Source organism: Protomyctophum parallelum (genome assembly GCF_964188405.1).
Source record: "Protomyctophum parallelum genome assembly, chromosome: 3".
In the NCBI taxonomy this organism is placed as follows: Eukaryota; Metazoa; Chordata; class Actinopteri; order Myctophiformes; family Myctophidae; genus Protomyctophum; species Protomyctophum parallelum.
This window is the reverse complement of record NC_139698.1, coordinates 49525925-49544810: the sequence shown is the minus strand read 5'-3', so window position 1 is coordinate 49544810 and position 18886 is coordinate 49525925. Positions and strand designations below refer to the sequence as shown.

Genomic DNA, 18886 nt, shown 5'->3' with positions numbered 1-18886 from the left:
GTATATTCAGTGATTTCACTTAATTCAAATAGCACTTCTTTTTTTGTTTTGTTGTGATAATCCTCCCTACTATATAGTGTGCTGACCATAAGGAGTTCCTCACAAAAAACCGTAGGTTCCTTTTTTGGCTAGGTGGCCCAGCTTTCATCCAATCAGGATAGAGAGGGGCCTTCTGCTAATCATGATCGAGCGGAGGCGGGCCTTGGTGTGTGTGCTGTTGGCCTGTCGCGTGTCCCCCCACTGTAGAGCATGCATGTGCACATCTTGTTATCCAAATCACCCAAATCACTGAATGCTCCTTTAATTATTCTTATTGGTATTTTCTAGTATAACATGTTGGGTTGTCAGGAAATTAATATGTAAAGCTAGTTAATGTACTGTTTGCTGTAGACAGCCAGGTTTATTTATTAATTGATTAAATCTATGATTGGATGTTTCTGTTACATATTGTTTTGTTTATTTTGGTTTTATGTAGGCTAAGCCTATTTCCTTGGTGGTGGTGTTTATTAACCATGAAATAGGGACTGTTTATGTTTATAACCAAATAAGGGAACATATTGTATGAATTTCATGCATGAACAATGCAGAGAATGGGAGAATTAAATAATTATTTCATACAGAAGGATGGTCTTCCTGCTTTCTTTGTCGCACCTCCAACGGTGCCATGGCGGACTATGCATGAAAGAATAGGTTAGGCAAATGTCTTTCAGATCTAGGCCTATACTCACAAGCAGCTCCGATGAGCAGAATGAAGACCAGAGACCTCATGGTTGCTGTGTGTTTCTGTCGTTTCGTCTCTTGGACCTCTGTTTATGGAGTGGTCAGTCCCAACAGTGGTCAGTCCCTCCAGGACACTCCCCGAACACACTTTGTGGACCAATCAGGATGATCAGAAACAATTATGTACAAGACCAAACTGTGTTGCTCCTGTAAGGAATCTGTATAATTTAATTATGGTATTTAAATAAATAAATAGCGCTTCAGCCATTTCTGAAATAAAACGTGTGCATTCTTACTACTACCGGTATATTAAAAAAAAAAAAAGAATCACACCAGTATTGCTGCTCCCAAATGCAGGTTTACTTATGTAACTCAAAGTGTTACATAAAGTATGTTTTTATTCTATTATACAATCTTACTGATTTTGATCCACCTAGTAGGTCTGGGATGTGCATGGCGTTCAGCTGTTTAGCAGCTTCTCTCTTTAACGTGCATTCTTACTACATCACAATTCATAGCCTATACTTTATTCCTTAATGGCAGGGACTCACATTGGTAGCTATACTTTGTTTGGATTAAAACGGTTATGTGATTTGTTATGCGTTGATGCTGTGAACAATTTCATAATATGTAGTAAAATGAACAGATATGAAATCGTAAAAGTGTTCTGGATTAGTCTTATGCAACGTGTTCTGTGTCTAATCTTAAAATGGCAAGAGTGGAGTCCTGCAGATGGCCTGGTTCACACACACACACACACACACACACACACACACACACACACACACACACACACACACACACACACACACACACACACACACACTACACAGGACATAGTTTCACCTGAAAGAATACCTGAAAAAAAGGCCAGAAATACATTTAGAACTAGTTCAAACTAACATAATTTGATGCCCAAACCTCCAAATCTATGGTTGATTTTTTGACTAAAAAGCACATGTAACAGAAGTTCAGTATGAAACAAAATTGGCCTGACTGTTCACGACCCAATATATAGGCCTACATATCCTAAAAGTATCATATCTTATCAAAAAAAGAAAAATCATAAAATTAATTGTTTGTGTGAGCCTGAAAATGTCACTGTAGATGAGTGGCAGATTTTCAATCGCCATAAAGTATAGTTCAGTCTGTCCCTGGATGTTAGATGCCAAAGGAAATATTTATAAGTTACAATGTTTGAAGGATCTATGGAATGGAGAATTTACGTCATATGTGTCTGTCTGTCTTAGCAAATTGACGTTACGTCATGATGATGTACGCTGATAAGAGCGCCCCTCACGTCACATGGGTGTTATGTGATGTTTTTAACCCTTTTCTGGGTATTTGTCATAACCAAGCTCACAATCATGCGACACATTGCAGGAAGCTTGTAGATCGGCAATTTTTAAGATGTAGGGGGAAAAGGAGGAGACCAACTGACCCCTGAGGGATACTGGGTAACAAAGTATATAAAAGGGATATTTTCAAGCATGTTTTGGGTGAAATATTCCTTTAAGTGATTATGAAACAAAGCATTTTAGGGATGTACACATTTTTGTGTAATTAAATTGCTTTATGATGTACAGTCTTTTTGAGGGACGGCCCTAAACCCGTCAAATGAATATGATTTCATCACTTAAGTAAACTCTTTGTTTCACTTGTATATTATAAACACCTTCAGTCAAGGGCCTGGGAGTTAGGCCTATGTGTGGTGTGGTGATTGAAACATAATTGAAAAATCATGTAAAAAAGAAAAAATCTATATCTCAATTATCAAAAAACGTATTGCCTTCACTATCATTTTCTATAATACTTTGATCATTTGCAAAAAAAATAAAAATAAATTAAGGCACACTAACACTAACTAACAATATACTGTTATTGAAAGGAAAAGTAAGCAAGTAAGTACTAAAAGTAACCAAGTATGAATTTAGGGCATTGACTCGAGCTCAGAGCTCTTCATGTACAGAATTTCAACCGTTTAGAGTAATGATTCTCAACCATTTAATAATCTGCTATCAGTGTTAATTTAACTCAAATGGAACTGTGTACAAATTGAACCAAAGGTATACAATTAGTTCTACATACTCTTAGAGTAACAGCGATTTAGTTCCTAACTATAAATCCTTTATAGCTAGGCTCATGGGTCCCCAGATCCCACGTTGAGAACCATTGGTTTAGATTCTAAACCATGGTTTACTCTTAATCCTAAAAATGTTGTGACACCATATTTATTTTCTCACAACTGACCAGTGAAAATAAGGTAAACATATTACCTTATTTTCATCCATTCTGGATGGGTAGTTCACAAACATATCGAACAGAAGTTTTCTTTCCGACTTATTTTACCTAATGAGTAACGACATTATGTGAACAATACATCTGTTGCAGTGTATTACCAGATAGCACTGGCCTCTTGGCATCAACATTCAGGATGCCTGCCAATTCCAGCTTGTCAGTACCTGCAAATATTTTAAATTATGCTATTATTCAACCAATCAGGGAGCGTAGCAGAGTAGGGTTGTGGGTTTATAAACAAGAGGTCCAGGTGAAGTCCTCTCATCGACTGCATCACACAGCAACCATGATGTCTCTGATCTTTGTTCTGCTCATCGGAGCTGCTTGTGAGTATCAGGGTTATTGCAGTAAGAAATATAACTATGCTTTTGCATACATGCAAAACTTTAAACTGTTCAATCTTATTTAAACTGATGTATGTTTTTAGTTGCTGAGGAGGACAAGATCGTCGGAGGATATGAGTGTGAGAAACACTCCGAGCCCCATACAGTGTCTCTGAACTCTGGCTACCACTTCTGTGGTGGCTCCCTGGTCAACGAGAACTGGGTTGTGTCTGCTGCTCACTGCTACAAGTCGTAAGACAACCCTTAAAACATTTTTATGAGTACGATTTTCATGGGAAATACAATAATGAATAATCTCATTCAAACTTCAAAATCTCTTTCAATCATCACTCATGAACCACTAGAAGTGTATAGTTTATATCTATAGAGACCCTTCCCTCTACCTGTATTTTTCTTATTTTACCTTTGTTAGGGACATTTGTGGGAGTCAAGCTGAGAAGTTATGTACCGTTCTACTACATGGCTTAAGAAGTTCTACAAGAGCTTTCTCTCCTGTATTTCCAAGCAAATTCAACACACATACCCATTTTACTTCTACAGCCGTGTTCAGGTTCGTCTTGGCGAGCACCACATCAGGGTCACCGAGAATACCGAGCAGTTCATCTCCTCCTCCCGTGTCATCCGTCACCCTAACTACAGCTCCTACAACATCGACAATGACATCATGCTGATCAAGCTGAGCAAACCCGCCAGCCTCAACCAGTATGTGCAGGCTGTGGCTCTGCCCACTTCCTGTGCCCCCGCTGGCACCATGTGCTTAGTCTCTGGATGGGGCAACACCCAGAGCTGTGAGTAAATTATCCTTCTGGGAGGCAAATAAAAAAATGGAAAATGGTTCAGACGTTCAGTATTTTATATATAATTTTCATAGATTTTATCAGACAAAACAGACACATCAACAATAGTCACAAGACATGTAACAATAAAGCAAACAAATACCAGACTATAATGCTATGCCCTATATGCTTCTACATTATTATTAATTAATTCACCTATCATGATGATTAGTGGTAAGTACCAAAATTCAAAAGTTGGACACGTTAACAATTATAGTGAAAAGATTGTCAATCACAAATGTTGCGTCTTTACACTGTTTGTTGTCATTCAAACCACTTTCCACCTAAAATCTGTTTGACTCGCAGCTGTTAGCGGCGACAAGCTGCAGTGCCTGGACCTTCCCATCCTCTCTGACGAGGACTGTGACAATTCCTACCCTGGCATGATCACCAACTCCATGTTCTGCGCTGGATACCTGGAGGGAGGCAAGGACTCTTGCCAGGTATATATAGTTAACATTTCCCATACTTATATAATAAGGTATCTCTGACCTTGATCATTATTTAGATATATAATCATCGTTCCACTCAGGCTAATTTTCACATCCCTCCTCTCAGGGTGACTCTGGTGGCCCTGTTGTGTGCAACGGTGAGCTGCAGGGTGTTGTGTCCTGGGGATACGGTTGTGCTGAGAGGAACCGCCCTGGTGTCTACGCCAAGGTAACACTTAAAACCACCTGAAATAATAAATCATTATTTACTCTGTATTGTATTTAAGCTAACACTGGAAGAATTTCCATTCCACGTCAGGTTTAACTTCTGTTGGATTGACAAATGAATGATGTGATTTACTAACTCCTAATGTCTCTTGTTTAGGTCTGCATCTTCAATCAGTGGCTGCAGGACACCATGGCCAAATACTAAGTGATCCTGATCATTCTCCAGTCCAATTCATGCACTTTATCATCATGTCATGTGTGTGTTCCATCCTTTGTACTGGAAAATAAATCATTTGAACTTTATCTGTGAAGTCTATTTCATTTTTCTTTGCTTAAATAATGATTCAGATTTTGTCTGAGATGTTTTGAATTAATGTACACGTTTACTTTAAAATAGTGGTTCAAATAGTGGAGTCCATCAGAGGCCTCCAGGGGGTCCCCGGCAAAATGAATAATAATGTTTATTAATAATGTGTAATTTCTGCTTTAATGATGTTTAATTAAAAAAAAATTACCTAAAAGATTGAGATTCATTATTTGTGGCACTGGTTACCAATCCAATGAATATCGCTTGTACAGTAATACTGTACTTAAGAGATGCAACCTGTAAATGCAGTACACACTTGTGACACACATGCACGAAGACCTGAACTTTCTCCTCCTGTTGCTGCTAGTTGCAGGTAATTTTATAATACATTTCAAACCTCTAAGAGCAGAATTTCTATAAATAGAAATGTGCTCACAGTAGTTATAATATTGATGGTAGCTTCTTTTTAGCAGACATCAGGCTAACTGGAGTATAGCAATGTTGAATAATATAGTGCACAAATGGCTTTGAATGATCATAGTTCATACAATATATTCCAATACAATTACATCCAATTCCAATACCACCTACCCAGCTTAGCACCTGTAACATTTCAGTGTTATACTAATGTGTTTTCCATTGTGTAATAGCCCTAAGGTATAAAAAAGGTAGCTTGCATAAACCAGGCGATGTTGACGGCACACTGAGCTGCGTCTTCCTCTGTGACTCCTGCCACCTGCATGTAGTCTCTCACCTCATCCATATTTAAACCTCCTCTCAGGCTTTTCTTGATTTAAGTTTACCTCCCTTATTGGATGTGTTAAATCAATCATAAGTCATAAGCAGCTTAAATCACTGTTGAAGAATCGATTTAAACTCAAAATATAGCTGCAAGCAGCGATATGGCGGGACCAAGCAGGACGGCAATAAGAACAATTATGCAGTCAGTTTTGATTGTGGGGGTTCTTGAAGACTCATACACTGACTTGGCAGTGCCCAGATTTGAACCCATGACTTTGTGGTCTAAAGGCCTCTTCCAACTGAGCTATTCATTGTTCCATTGTAAACCGCAAAATCAGTCAGTGTTTTTGATAACAATTATGTGTCCTGGTTTTAGGGATCATCATACAGTGTGTTCGCTGTTAATTCTTTCAAATTCAAATTTATCTTCAGATAATGGTCAATAGATTGTGTGTACAACGTTTCACAGAGCCATTACGGCAGAGCTTACTGGTCAAAGTTCCAGATGTGTTCCCCATGAGTCGAAGAACATGTGGGAACAAGTGCCATGACTTTGCTGCCTCTCCAACCTACTTACTTACCAAATGTAATCATATAGTGGTTGCATCCTTAATGCTATGTTGCATTCTTTTTTTTTAATATATATATTTTTTATCCCACGATTTTGTAACCCATTTTTCACCTAATCAAATCATCTAATGTGATCCTGGGCTCTACACACCCTCCGCCAACCTAGTCCCCATATATGGGGGACAAGGGGAGAGCAACGGACTTGAACTCATGCTTCCTTCATGCCTGAGTGTCCAAGTTGCTCCTTTACACCTGACAGGGGGGAGTTTCCCTGGTTGGACGTAGCGCGTGGAAGGAACACGTTATTCCAACCAGTTCCTTTCCCCTCTATCAGGCGCCCCGGCTGGCCAGGGGGAGGCAGTTTAGTGACCAGGATTACTGCATGTTTTTTGTGAGGGTACCTACTACCTACCCTAGGGGACACGGGGAGAACATGCAAACTCCACACAGAAAGGCCCTTTCGCCAACCCCGCCTTCGGGTATGGGCACTGATGACTCAGAGGAGGAAACACAACGCCAGCACCCACAGCGTCCAGAACCCAGGACCTTCTAGCTGTGAGGCGACAGCACTACCAACTGTGCCACCGTGCCCCCTATGTTGTTCTTAACATATGCTTTGATAAATCTATGCATAGATTCGGATTAACTTTTCCTCTGTTGTTTTAAACCATTTCCACTATGACATGTATGTACCCCAGGGGACGACAGTGACAAGCTGCAGTGCCTGGAGATTCCAATCCTGTCTGATAGTGACTGTTACAACTCCTACCCTGGCCAGATTACTGACTCCATGTTCTGTGCTGGATACCTGGAGGGAGGCAAGGACTCTTGCCAGGTACTGTAGTCAACAAGGTTCACCTGCAGAGGTCCTCCTTTTCCACCATCTGAATAGTAAAGCAATGGCATGTCAGAACAGCCTATTGGTCATCCCTTTTACAATAGGCCTACTGTTTAAAAATTTAATTTTATTGAGAAATTAATGTATTTCTTGTGCCTCTTTCTTTCTTTCTTTCTTTCTTTCTTTCTTTCTTTCTTTCTTTCTTTCTCACTGTCTCTCTCTCTCAGGGTGACTCTGGTGGCCCTGTCGTGTGTAACGGTGAGCTGCCGGGTGTTGTGTCCTGGGGATACGGTTGTACTGAGAATAACTACCCTGGTGTCTATGCCAAGGTACAGTATGGCTCAAACATCTCCTTATTTTGCGTGTCTTAATAAAGTCATGCTATTACTAAAATCAAGGATTTTTTTGCATTGCTAAAGCAGCTATGGTGTATATTTTTGCTAACAAAAGTGGTTGTGAAATGATTGTCCTGACGTTCCTGTGTGCTCATATCATTTAAATTCCATTAATTTCAAAAAGTTTGATTTGTCCTTGCAATTATCTAAAAAGAAATATCCCATTCTCAGATCAAACACTACACTACATGATAAAATGTATAAAAATCGTATAACGTCAATATTACATAGTCTTCACGAGGACATAAACAGTTAGCAATGCAAATTGTACACCATTGTTGATATTTATATATTCTATACTGTATATGTTTTTGTTGTTGTTGCTATTTTACCTTATAGCCCATGGTCTCGGAGCGATTTTCGTCTTTTATTCAAATCCTCGTTTTCATCATTTATAGCCCATGACCTCGGACGGCATACTATAGCATGCAGTTTTTCATCATTTTTGAGGATTTGAAAAAAAGACGAAAATCACTCCAAGACCATGGACTATAGCCCATGGTCTCGGAGTGATTTTTGTCCCAGTGTCTCCCCAGTGCCCCCCCAGTGTCCCCCAAGTGTCCCGCCACTGTATATTACCTGTAAATTACAACAAAACAAACTCAAGGCACTGGTGTGGTACTTCCTGGTTTACCAGAACAGGGTTCAACTTTCTGCAGTGCTCTGCTCAATTTGTTGTATTTACATGGTTTATTGTCTCCACCAGGCCGAAGGCATGTGGGGAGAGTATGTTTTGCACTCCGTCCGTCCGTGTGTCCGTCCGTGTGTCCGTGTGTCCGTGAACAGCTAATCTCGGCCACCGTTAACCCGGTCGATGCCATATTTTGCACACACACTCCCTGGATGCCAACGATGAACCTCTGCCCCAAACTTTCCAGAACAGCCTGTTATAGCGCCACCAGGAGGCCGCTTTGTGCAAAACAAGTTTTTGCACAGTACACCTACAGATTTTGTCCAAACATCACGCAAATTGGTACACAGTCTCTCTAGAGCCATTCAACGAAACGGGTCTTTCACATTTCTCACACTCCATCCTGATTGGTTAAGATTGGCTTCCAAAGTTCACAGGAGTGCTCAGTTTCAAACAAAATGCTGCAAATCATGAACACATCGCGTGATTTCCGTGAAATTGTGCACCCACATTCCCACTAGGCCGAGGACGAAATGCCACATGAACAATTTCAACTCAGCCTCAAGGTGGCGCTATAACTGGCCGAAAAGTGTTTTTACCTCTAACTGCACGGATCTGTGGATAACCTGGTGGAGACCTGTGCCCGGAAGGGCACTTTTTCTAGTTTTTTATATTCTGCTCATTGTGTTGCCTTTTCATAGATGATAACCCCCAGGTTCTTTTTTGATTTATTTATTAGAACCCCCATTAGCTTGTGAGTTACAGCTTGCTGAGCTTGGTGTGGCATTTTTTCACTATTTCGGAGGATTTGAAAAAAAGGTGAAAATCACTCAGACCATGGACCAGGGTCTCGGAGTGATTTTCGTCTCAGTGCCCCCCCCAGTGCCCCCCCCATGAAAAACGACCTGTCGGTTTTTTTTTAATGAATTGAACAAGTGTAATGCTTTATTTTATAGTTAACAGTCTTTGTTTGAAATACGGACGGCTGCAATTCGATACTAAATCTAAAAACGTAAAATCTGAATCCCCCCCCCCCACTTTTCCCCCTCATGTTTCTTTTCCCTTTTTACCTCCTTTATGATGAAATCCTGTTCTGTTCTGTGTCTATTTGTACGTCTCTAAATGTTTTGATGAATTGAACAAGTGCTTAATGGTGCTGGAGATTAGCTGTTAACAGACTGACGGACACACACACACACACACACACACACACACACACACACACACACACACACACACACACACACACACACTCAGAGTTCAAAACATCTCCCCCCATGGCTTTGGCCTGGTGCCATACCGTTATTAATTATTGCCTACAATGTCAATTGTGAAATTACTTTACCGTTGAAATGCAAAATTTAAATTTCAACAAATGGACCTCGTAAAACAAAACAAAAACCAAGGCACTGGTTGTGGTACTTCTGGTTTACCGGAATGGGGTTCGACTCCCTGCAGTGCTCTGCTCAATTTGTTGTATTTACATGGTTCATTTTTACCAAGTATATTTATTTATTATTTCTGTTCACTAGAACTAGAACCAATTGATGAGATGCACACGGCTGCGATCTTGCCATCAAGGTGCTACCTAGTCAACGAGCACTTCCGAACTCCAACACTTCAGGAAAAAATCATCTGCAAGGAGTTTCTTGTCAGAGAGTAGCTCATAACATGTCTACAGGATTTTTATTAAACAAATACATTGTAGATAATTCAAGCTTTCTGTACAGCTGCAATGTTGGTGAGTTTGACATTATTTAATATCCTCAAAAATGATGAAAAACGGCGTGCTATAGTATGCCGTACGGTTAGCCCATGGTCAAAAATGATGAAAAACGAGGATAATTTATTTTTTCAAAAATTCAAAAAACGATGGGCTATAACCCATGTTTTTTTTCTTCATTTTTTTCAAATCCTCAAAAATGATGAAAAACGGCGTGCTACAGTATGCCGTACGATATGGGCTATTAGATGAGCGTCTAAAAATGGGATAAAAAACGTCTAAAAATAGACGTGTTTTAGACGTCTATTTTTGGACGTTTTTTATACCATTTTTTGACGCACGTCTAATAGCCGGCTATTGCTCAGTGGGATGGTCAAAAATGATGAAAAACAAGGATAATCTTTTTTTCAAAAATTCAAAAAACGATGGGCTATAACCCATGTTTATTTTATTTTTTTTCGTTTTTTTCAAATCCTCAAAAATGATGAAAAACGGCGTGCTATAGTATGCCGTACGATATGGGCTATAGCACATGGTCCAAAATGATGAAAAACGAGGATGAAAACAAATTCAAAAATTCAAAAATTCAAAAAAACAATGGGCGTTTTTTTCATTTTTTTCAAATCCCCAAAAATGATGAAAAACGGCGTGCTATAGTATGCCGTACGTTATGGGCTATAGCCCATGGTCCAAAATGATGAAAATGAGGATTAAGAAAAATCAAAAATTCAAAAAACAATGGGCTATAACCCATCGTTTTTTTATTTTTTTTATTTTTTTCAAATCCTCAAAAATGATGAAAAACGGCGTGCTACAGTATAGTATGCCGTACGATATGGGCTATAGCCCATATCCTCGCGGTGTATAGCGGTGTACTAGAATGGGTGTTGCGGAGGATGAGAGCATTCCTCTCATCCTCCGCAACACAATGCATTCTCTATGGCAATAGCACAAACTTTGGCATGCTACTAGTCCTACATACTTACACCTAGCAACCCCATTCTAGCCTACTTAGGTTAATCTTACGGTGGACATGTTTGCCTGAAAAGGAATCTTTGAAATGTTTCATAGTTTTAGAAATATAGTGCTTTCAAATTTGAGACATTTAACATGGGGCTCAATGGCAGCTCTATAGGCACGTCAAAAGTCACTTTCACCTAGAAACTCCATTCACACTTTTTATTATTCAGCTTACTGTGGAGACACATGCTGGAACTTTTTTTTATTTTTATGTTTTGTAGTTTATGAGTTATTTAACTTAAACGCCCAATGCATTCTCTATGGCAATAGCACAAACTTTGGCATGCTACTAGTCCTACATACTTACACCTAGCAACCCCATTCTAGCCTACTTAGGTTCATCTTACGGTGGACATGTTTGCCTGAAAAGGAATCTTTGAAATGTTTCATAGTTTTAGAAATATAGTGCTTTCAAATTTGAGACATTTAACATGGGGCTCAATGGCAGCTCTATAGGCACGTCAAAAGTCACTTTCACCTAGAAACTCCATTCACACTTTTTATTATTCAGCTTACTGTGGAGACACATGCTGGAACTTATTTTTATTTTTATGTTTTGTAGTTTATGAGTTATTTAACTTAAACGCCCAATGCATTCTCTATGGCAATAGCACAAACTTTGGCATGCTACTAGTCCTACATACTTACACCTAGAAACCCCATTCTAGCCTACTTAGGTTCATCTTACGGTGGACATGTTTGCCTGAAAAGGAATCTTTGAAATGTTTCATAGTTTTAGAAATATAGTGCTTTCAAATTTGAGACATTTAACATGGGGCTCAATGGCAGCTCTATAGGCACGTCAAAAGTCACTTTCACCTAGAAACTCCATTCACACTTTTTATTATTCAGCTTACTGTGGAGACACATGCTGGAACTTTTTTTTATTTTTATGTTTTGTAGTTTATGAGTTATTTAACTTAAACCCCCAATGCATTCTCTATGGCAATAGCACAAACTTTGGCATTCTACTAGTCCTACATACTTACACCTAGCAACCCCATTCTAGCCTACTTAGGTTCATCTTATGGTGGACATGTTTGCCTGAAAAGGAATCTTTGAAATGTTTCATAGTTTTAGAAATATAGTGCTTTCAAATTTGAGACATTTAACATGGGGCTCAATGGCAGCTCTATAGGCACGTCAAAAGTCACTTTCACCTAGAAACTCCATTCACACTTTTTATTATTCAGCTTACTGTGGAGACACATGCTGGAACTTTTTTTTATTTTTATGTTTTGTAGTTTATGAGTTATTTAACTTAAACGCCCAATGCATTCTCTATGGCAATAGCACAAACTTTGGCATGCTACTAGTCCTACATACTTACACCTAGCAACCCCATTCTAGCCTACTTAGGTTCATCTTACGGTGGACATGTTTGCCTGAAAAGGAATCTTTGAAATGTTTCATAGTTTTAGGAATATAGTGCTTTCAAATTTGAGACATTTAACATGGGGCTCAATGGCAGCTCTATAGGCACGTCAAAAGTCACTTTCACCTAGAAACTCCATTCACACTTTTTATTATTCAGCTTACTGTGGAGACACATGCTGGAACTTTTTTTTATTTTTATGTTTTGTAGTTTATGAGTTATTTAACTTAAACCCCCAATGCATTCTCTATGGCAATAGCACAAACTTTGGCATGCTACTAGTCCTACATACTTACACCTAGCAACCCCATTCTAGCCTACTTAGGTTCATCTTATGGTGGACATGTTTGCCTGAAAAGGAATCTTTGAAATGTTTCATAGTTTTAGAAATATAGTGCTTTCAAATTTGAGACATTTAACATGGGGCTCAATGGCAGCTCTATAGGCACGTCAAAAGTCACTTTCACCTAGAAACTCCATTCACACTTTTTATTATTCAGCTTACTGTGGAGACACATGCTGGAACTTTTTTTTATTTTTATGTTTTGTAGTTTATGAGTTATTTAACTTAAACGCCCAATGCATTCTCTATGGCAATAGCACAAACTTTGGCATGCTACTAGTCCTACATACTTACACCTAGCAACCCCATTCTAGCCTACTTAGGTTCATCTTACGGTGGACATGTTTGCCTGAAAAGGAATCTTTGAAATGTTTCATAGTTTTAGAAATATAGTGCTTTCAAATTTGAGACATTTAACATGGGGCTCAATGGCAGCTCTATAGGCACGTCAAAAGTCACTTTCACCTAGAAACTCCATTCACACTTTTTATTATTCAGCTTACTGTGGAGACACATGCTGGAACTTTTTTTTATTTTTATGTTTTGTAGTTTATGAGTTATTTAACTTAAACGCCCAATGCATTCTCTATGGCAATAGCACAAACTTTGGCATGCTACTAGTCCTACATACTTACACCTAGAAACCCCATTCTAGCCTACTTAGGTTCATCTTACGGTGGACATGTTTGCCTGAAAAGGAATCTTTGAAATGTTTCATAGTTTTAGAAATATAGTGCTTTCAAATTTGAGACATTTAACATGGGGCTCAATGGCAGCTCTATAGGCACGTCAAAAGTCACTTTCACCTAGAAACTCCATTCACACTTTTTATTATTCAGCTTACTGTGGAGACACATGCTGGAACTTTTTTTTATTTTTATGTTTTGTAGTTTATGAGTTATTTAACTTAAACGCCCAATGCATTCTCTATGGCAATAGCACAAACTTTGGCATGCTACTAGTCCTACATACTTACACCTAGCAACCCCATTCTAGCCTACTTAGGTTCATCTTACGGTGGACATGTTTGCCTGAAAAGGAATCTTTGAAATGTTTCATAGTTTTAGGAATATAGTGCTTTCAAATTTGAGACATTTAACATGGGGCTCAATGGCAGCTCTATAGGCACGTCAAAAGTCACTTTCACCTAGAAACTCCATTCACACTTTTTATTATTCAGCTTACTGTGGAGACACATGCTGGAACTTTTTTTTATTTTTATGTTTTGTAGTTTATGAGTTATTTAACTTAAACGCCCAATGCATTCTCTATGGCAATAGCACAAACTTTGGCATGCTACTAGTCCTACATACTTACACCTAGAAACCCCATTCTAGCCTACTTAGGTTCATCTTACGGTGGACATGTTTGCCTGAAAAGGAATCTTTGAAATGTTTCATAGTTTTAGAAATATAGTGCTTTCAAATTTGAGACATTTAACATGGGGCTCAATGGCAGCTCTATAGGCACGTCAAAAGTCACTTTCACCTAGAAACTCCATTCACACTTTTTATTATTCAGCTTACTGTGGAGACACATGCTGGAACTTTTTTTTATTTTTATGTTTTGTAGTTTATGAGTTATTTAACTTAAACCCCCAATGCATTCTCTATGGCAATAGCACAAACTTTGGCATGCTACTAGTCCTACATACTTACACCTAGCAACCCCATTCTAGCCTACTTAGGTTCATCTTATGGTGGACATGTTTGCCTGAAAAGGAATCTTTGAAATGTTTCATAGTTTTAGAAATATAGTGCTTTCAAATTTGAGACATTTAACATGGGGCTCAATGGCAGCTCTATAGGCACGTCAAAAGTCACTTTCACCTAGAAACTCCATTCACACTTTTTATTATTCAGCTTACTGTGGAGACACATGCTGGAACTTTTTTTTATTTTTATGTTTTGTAGTTTATGAGTTATTTAACTTAAACGCCCAATGCATTCTCTATGGCAATAGCACAAACTTTGGCATGCTACTAGTCCTACATACTTACACCTAGAAACCCCATTCTAGCCTACTTAGGTTCATCTTACGGTGGACATGTTTGCCTGAAAAGGAATCTTTGAAATGTTTCATAGTTTTAGAAATATAGTGCTTTCAAATTTGAGACATTTAACATGGGGCTCAATGGCAGCTCTATAGGCACGTCAAAAGTCACTTTCACCTAGAAACTCCATTCACACTTTTTATTATTCAGCTTACTGTGGAGACACATGCTGGAACTTTTTTTTATTTTTATGTTTTGTAGTTTATGAGTTATTTAACTTAAACCCCCAATGCATTCTCTATGGCAATAGCACAAACTTTGGCATGCTACTAGTCCTACATACTTACACCTAGCAACCCCATTCTAGCCTACTTAGGTTCATCTTACGGTGGACATGTTTGCCTGAAAAGGAATCTTTGAAATGTTTCATAGTTTTAGAAATATAGTGCTTTCAAATTTGAGACATTTAACATGGGGCTCAATGGCAGCTCTATAGGCACGTCAAAAGTCACTTTCACCTAGAAACTCCATTCACACTTTTTATTATTCAGCTTACTGTGGAGACACATGCTGGAACTTTTTTTTATTTTTATGTTTTGTAGTTTATGAGTTATTTAACTTAAACGCCCAATGCATTCTCTATGGCAATAGCACAAACTTTGGCATGCTACTAGTCCTACATACTTACACCTAGAAACCCCATTCTAGCCTACTTAGGTTCATCTTACGGTGGACATGTTTGCCTGAAAAGGAATCTTTGAAATGTTTCATAGTTTTAGAAATATAGTGCTTTCAAATTTGAGACATTTAACATGGGGCTCAATGGCAGCTCTATAGGCACGTCAAAAGTCACTTTCACCTAGAAACTCCATTCACACTTTTTATTATTCAGCTTACTGTGGAGACACATGCTGGAACTTTTTTTTATTTTTATGTTTTGTAGTTTATGAGTTATTTAACTTAAACGCCCAATGCATTCTCTATGGCAATAGCACAAACTTTGGCATTCTACTAGTCCTACATACTTACACCTAGCAACCCCATTCTAGCCTACTTAGGTTCATCTTACGGTGGACATGTTTGCCTGAAAAGGAATCTTTGAAATGTTTCATAGTTTTAGGAATATAGTGCTTTCAAATTTGAGACATTTAACATGGGGCTCAATGGCAGCTCTATAGGCACGTCAAAAGTCACTTTCACCTAGAAACTCCATTCACACTTTTTATTATTCAGCTTACTGTGGAGACACATGCTGGAACTTTTTTTTATTTTTATGTTTTGTAGTTTATGAGTTATTTAACTTAAACCCCCAATGCATTCTCTATGGCAATAGCACAAACTTTGGCATGCTACTAGTCCTACATACTTACACCTAGCAACCCCATTCTAGCCTACTTAGGTTCATCTTATGGTGGACATGTTTGCCTGAAAAGGAATCTTTGAAATGTTTCATAGTTTTAGAAATATAGTGCTTTCAAATTTGAGACATTTAACATGGGGCTCAATGGCAGCTCTATAGGCACGTCAAAAGTCACTTTCACCTAGAAACTCCATTCACACTTTTTATTATTCAGCTTACTGTGGAGACACATGCTGGAACTTATTTTTATTTTTATGTTTTGTAGTTTATGAGTTATTTAACTTAAACGCCCAATGCATTCTCTATGGCAATAGCACAAACTTTGGCATGCTACTAGTCCTACATACTTACACCTAGAAACCCCATTCTAGCCTACTTAGGTTCATCTTACGGTGGACATGTTTGCCTGAAAAGGAATCTTTGAAATGTTTCATAGTTTTAGAAATATAGTGCTTTCAAATTTGAGACATTTAACATGGGGCTCAATGGCAGCTCTATAGGCACGTCAAAAGTCACTTTCACCTAGAAACTCCATTCACACTTTTTATTATTCAGCTTACTGTGGAGACACATGCTGGAACTTTTTTTTATTTTTATGTTTTGTAGTTTATGAGTTATTTAACTTAAACCCCCAATGCATTCTCTATGGCAATAGCACAAACTTTGGCATTCTACTAGTCGTACATACTTACACCTAGCAACCCCATTCTAGCCTACTTAGGTTCATCTTATGGTGGACATGTTTGCCTGAAAAGGAATCTTTGAAATGTTTCATAGTTTTAGAAATATAGTGCTTTCAAATTTGAGACATTTAACATGGGGCTCAATGGCAGCTCTATAGGCACGTCAAAAGTCACTTTCACCTAGAAACTCCATTCACACTTTTTATTATTCAGCTTACTGTGGAGACACATGCTGGAACTTTTTTTTATTTTTATGTTTTGTAGTTTATGAGTTATTTAACTTAAACGCCCAATGCATTCTCTATGGCAATAGCACAAACTTTGGCATGCTACTAGTCCTACATACTTACACCTAGCAACCCCATTCTAGCCTACTTAGGTTCATCTTACGGTGGACATGTTTGCCTGAAAAGGAATCTTTGAAATGTTTCATAGTTTTAGGAATATAGTGCTTTCAAATTTGAGACATTTAACATGGGGCTCAATGGCAGCTCTATAGGCACGTCAAAAGTCACTTTCACCTAGAAACTCCATTCACACTTTTTATTATTCAGCTTACTGTGGAGACACATGCTGGAACTTTTTTTTATTTTTATGTTTTGTAGTTTATGAGTTATTTAACTTAAACCCCCAATGCATTCTCTATGGCAATAGCACAAACTTTGGCATGCTACTAGTCCTACATACTTACACCTAGCAACCCCATTCTAGCCTACTTAGGTTCATCTTATGGTGGACATGTTTGCCTGATAAGGAATCTTTGAAATGTTTCATAGTTTTAGAAATATAGTGCTTTCAAATTTGAGACATTTAACATGGGGCTCAATGGCAGCTCTATAGGCACGTCAAAAGTCACTTTCACCTAGAAACTCCAGTCACACTTTTTATTATTCAGCTTACTGTGGAGACACATGCTGGAACTTTTTTTTATTTTTATGTTTTGTAGTTTATGAGTTATTTAACTTAAACGCCCAATGCATTCTCTATGGCAATAGCACAAACTTTGGCATGCTACTAGTCCTACATACTTACACCTAGCAACCCCATTCTAGCCTACTTAGGTTCATCTTACGGTGGACATGTTTGCCTGAAAAGGAATCTTTGAAATGTTTCATAGTTTTAGAAATATAGTGCTTTCAAATTTGAGACATTTAACATGGGGCTCAATGGCAGCTCTATAGGCACGTCAAAAGTCACTTTCACCTAGAAACTCCATTCACACTTTTTATTATTCAGCTTACTGTGGAGACACATGCTGGAACTTTTTTTTATTTTTATGTTTTGTAGTTTATGAGTTATTTAACTTAAACGCCCAATGCATTCTCTATGGCAATAGCACAAACTTTGGCATGCTACTAGTCCTACATACTTACACCTAGAAACCCCATTCTAGCCTACTTAGGTTCATCTTACGGTGGACATGTTTGCCTGAAAAGGAATCTTTGAAATGTTTCATAGTTTTAGAAATATAGTGCTTTCAAATTTGAGACATTTAACATGGGGCTCAATGGCAGCTCTATAGGCACGTCAAAAGTCACTTTCACCTAGAAACTCCATTCACACTTTTTATTATTCAGCTTACTGTGGAGACACATGCTGGAACTTTTTTTTATTTTTATGTTTTGTAGTTTATGAGTTATTTAACTTAAACCCCCAATGCATTCTCTATGGCAATAGCACAAACTTTGGCATGCTACTAGTCCTACATACTTACACCTAGCAACCCCATTCTAGCCTACTTAGGTTCATCTTATGGTGGACATGTTTGCCTGAAAAGGAATCTTTGAAATGTTTCATAGTTTTAGAAATATAGTGCTTTCAAATTTGAGACATTTAACATGGGGCTCAATGGCAGCTCTATAGGCACGTCAAAAGTCACTTTCACCTAGAAACTCCATTCACACTTTTTATTATTCAGCTTACTGTGGAGACACATGCTGGAACTTTTTTTTATTTTTATGTTTTGTAGTTTATGAGTTATTTAACTTAAACGCCCAATGCATTCTCTATGGCAATAGCACAAACTTTGGCATGCTACTAGTCCTACATA

General features: G+C 38.2%; 1 protein-coding gene across 1 annotated transcript; it reads left to right on the top strand.

The window, feature by feature from the left end:
- Positions 1-3274: 3274 nt before the first annotated feature.
- On the top strand, positions 3275-5062 carry LOC310856439 (trypsin-1-like; the record flags this gene model as incomplete). Its single annotated transcript, XM_083761871.1, has 6 exons — positions 3275-3344; positions 3446-3593; positions 3903-4150; positions 4505-4641; positions 4757-4858; positions 5015-5062. Exons 1-6 carry the CDS (start codon positions 3305-3307, stop codon positions 5060-5062), a joined length of 723 nt encoding a protein of 240 aa, XP_083617997.1. The 5' UTR covers positions 3275-3304.
- Between the last annotated feature and the right edge of the window lie 13824 nt (positions 5063-18886).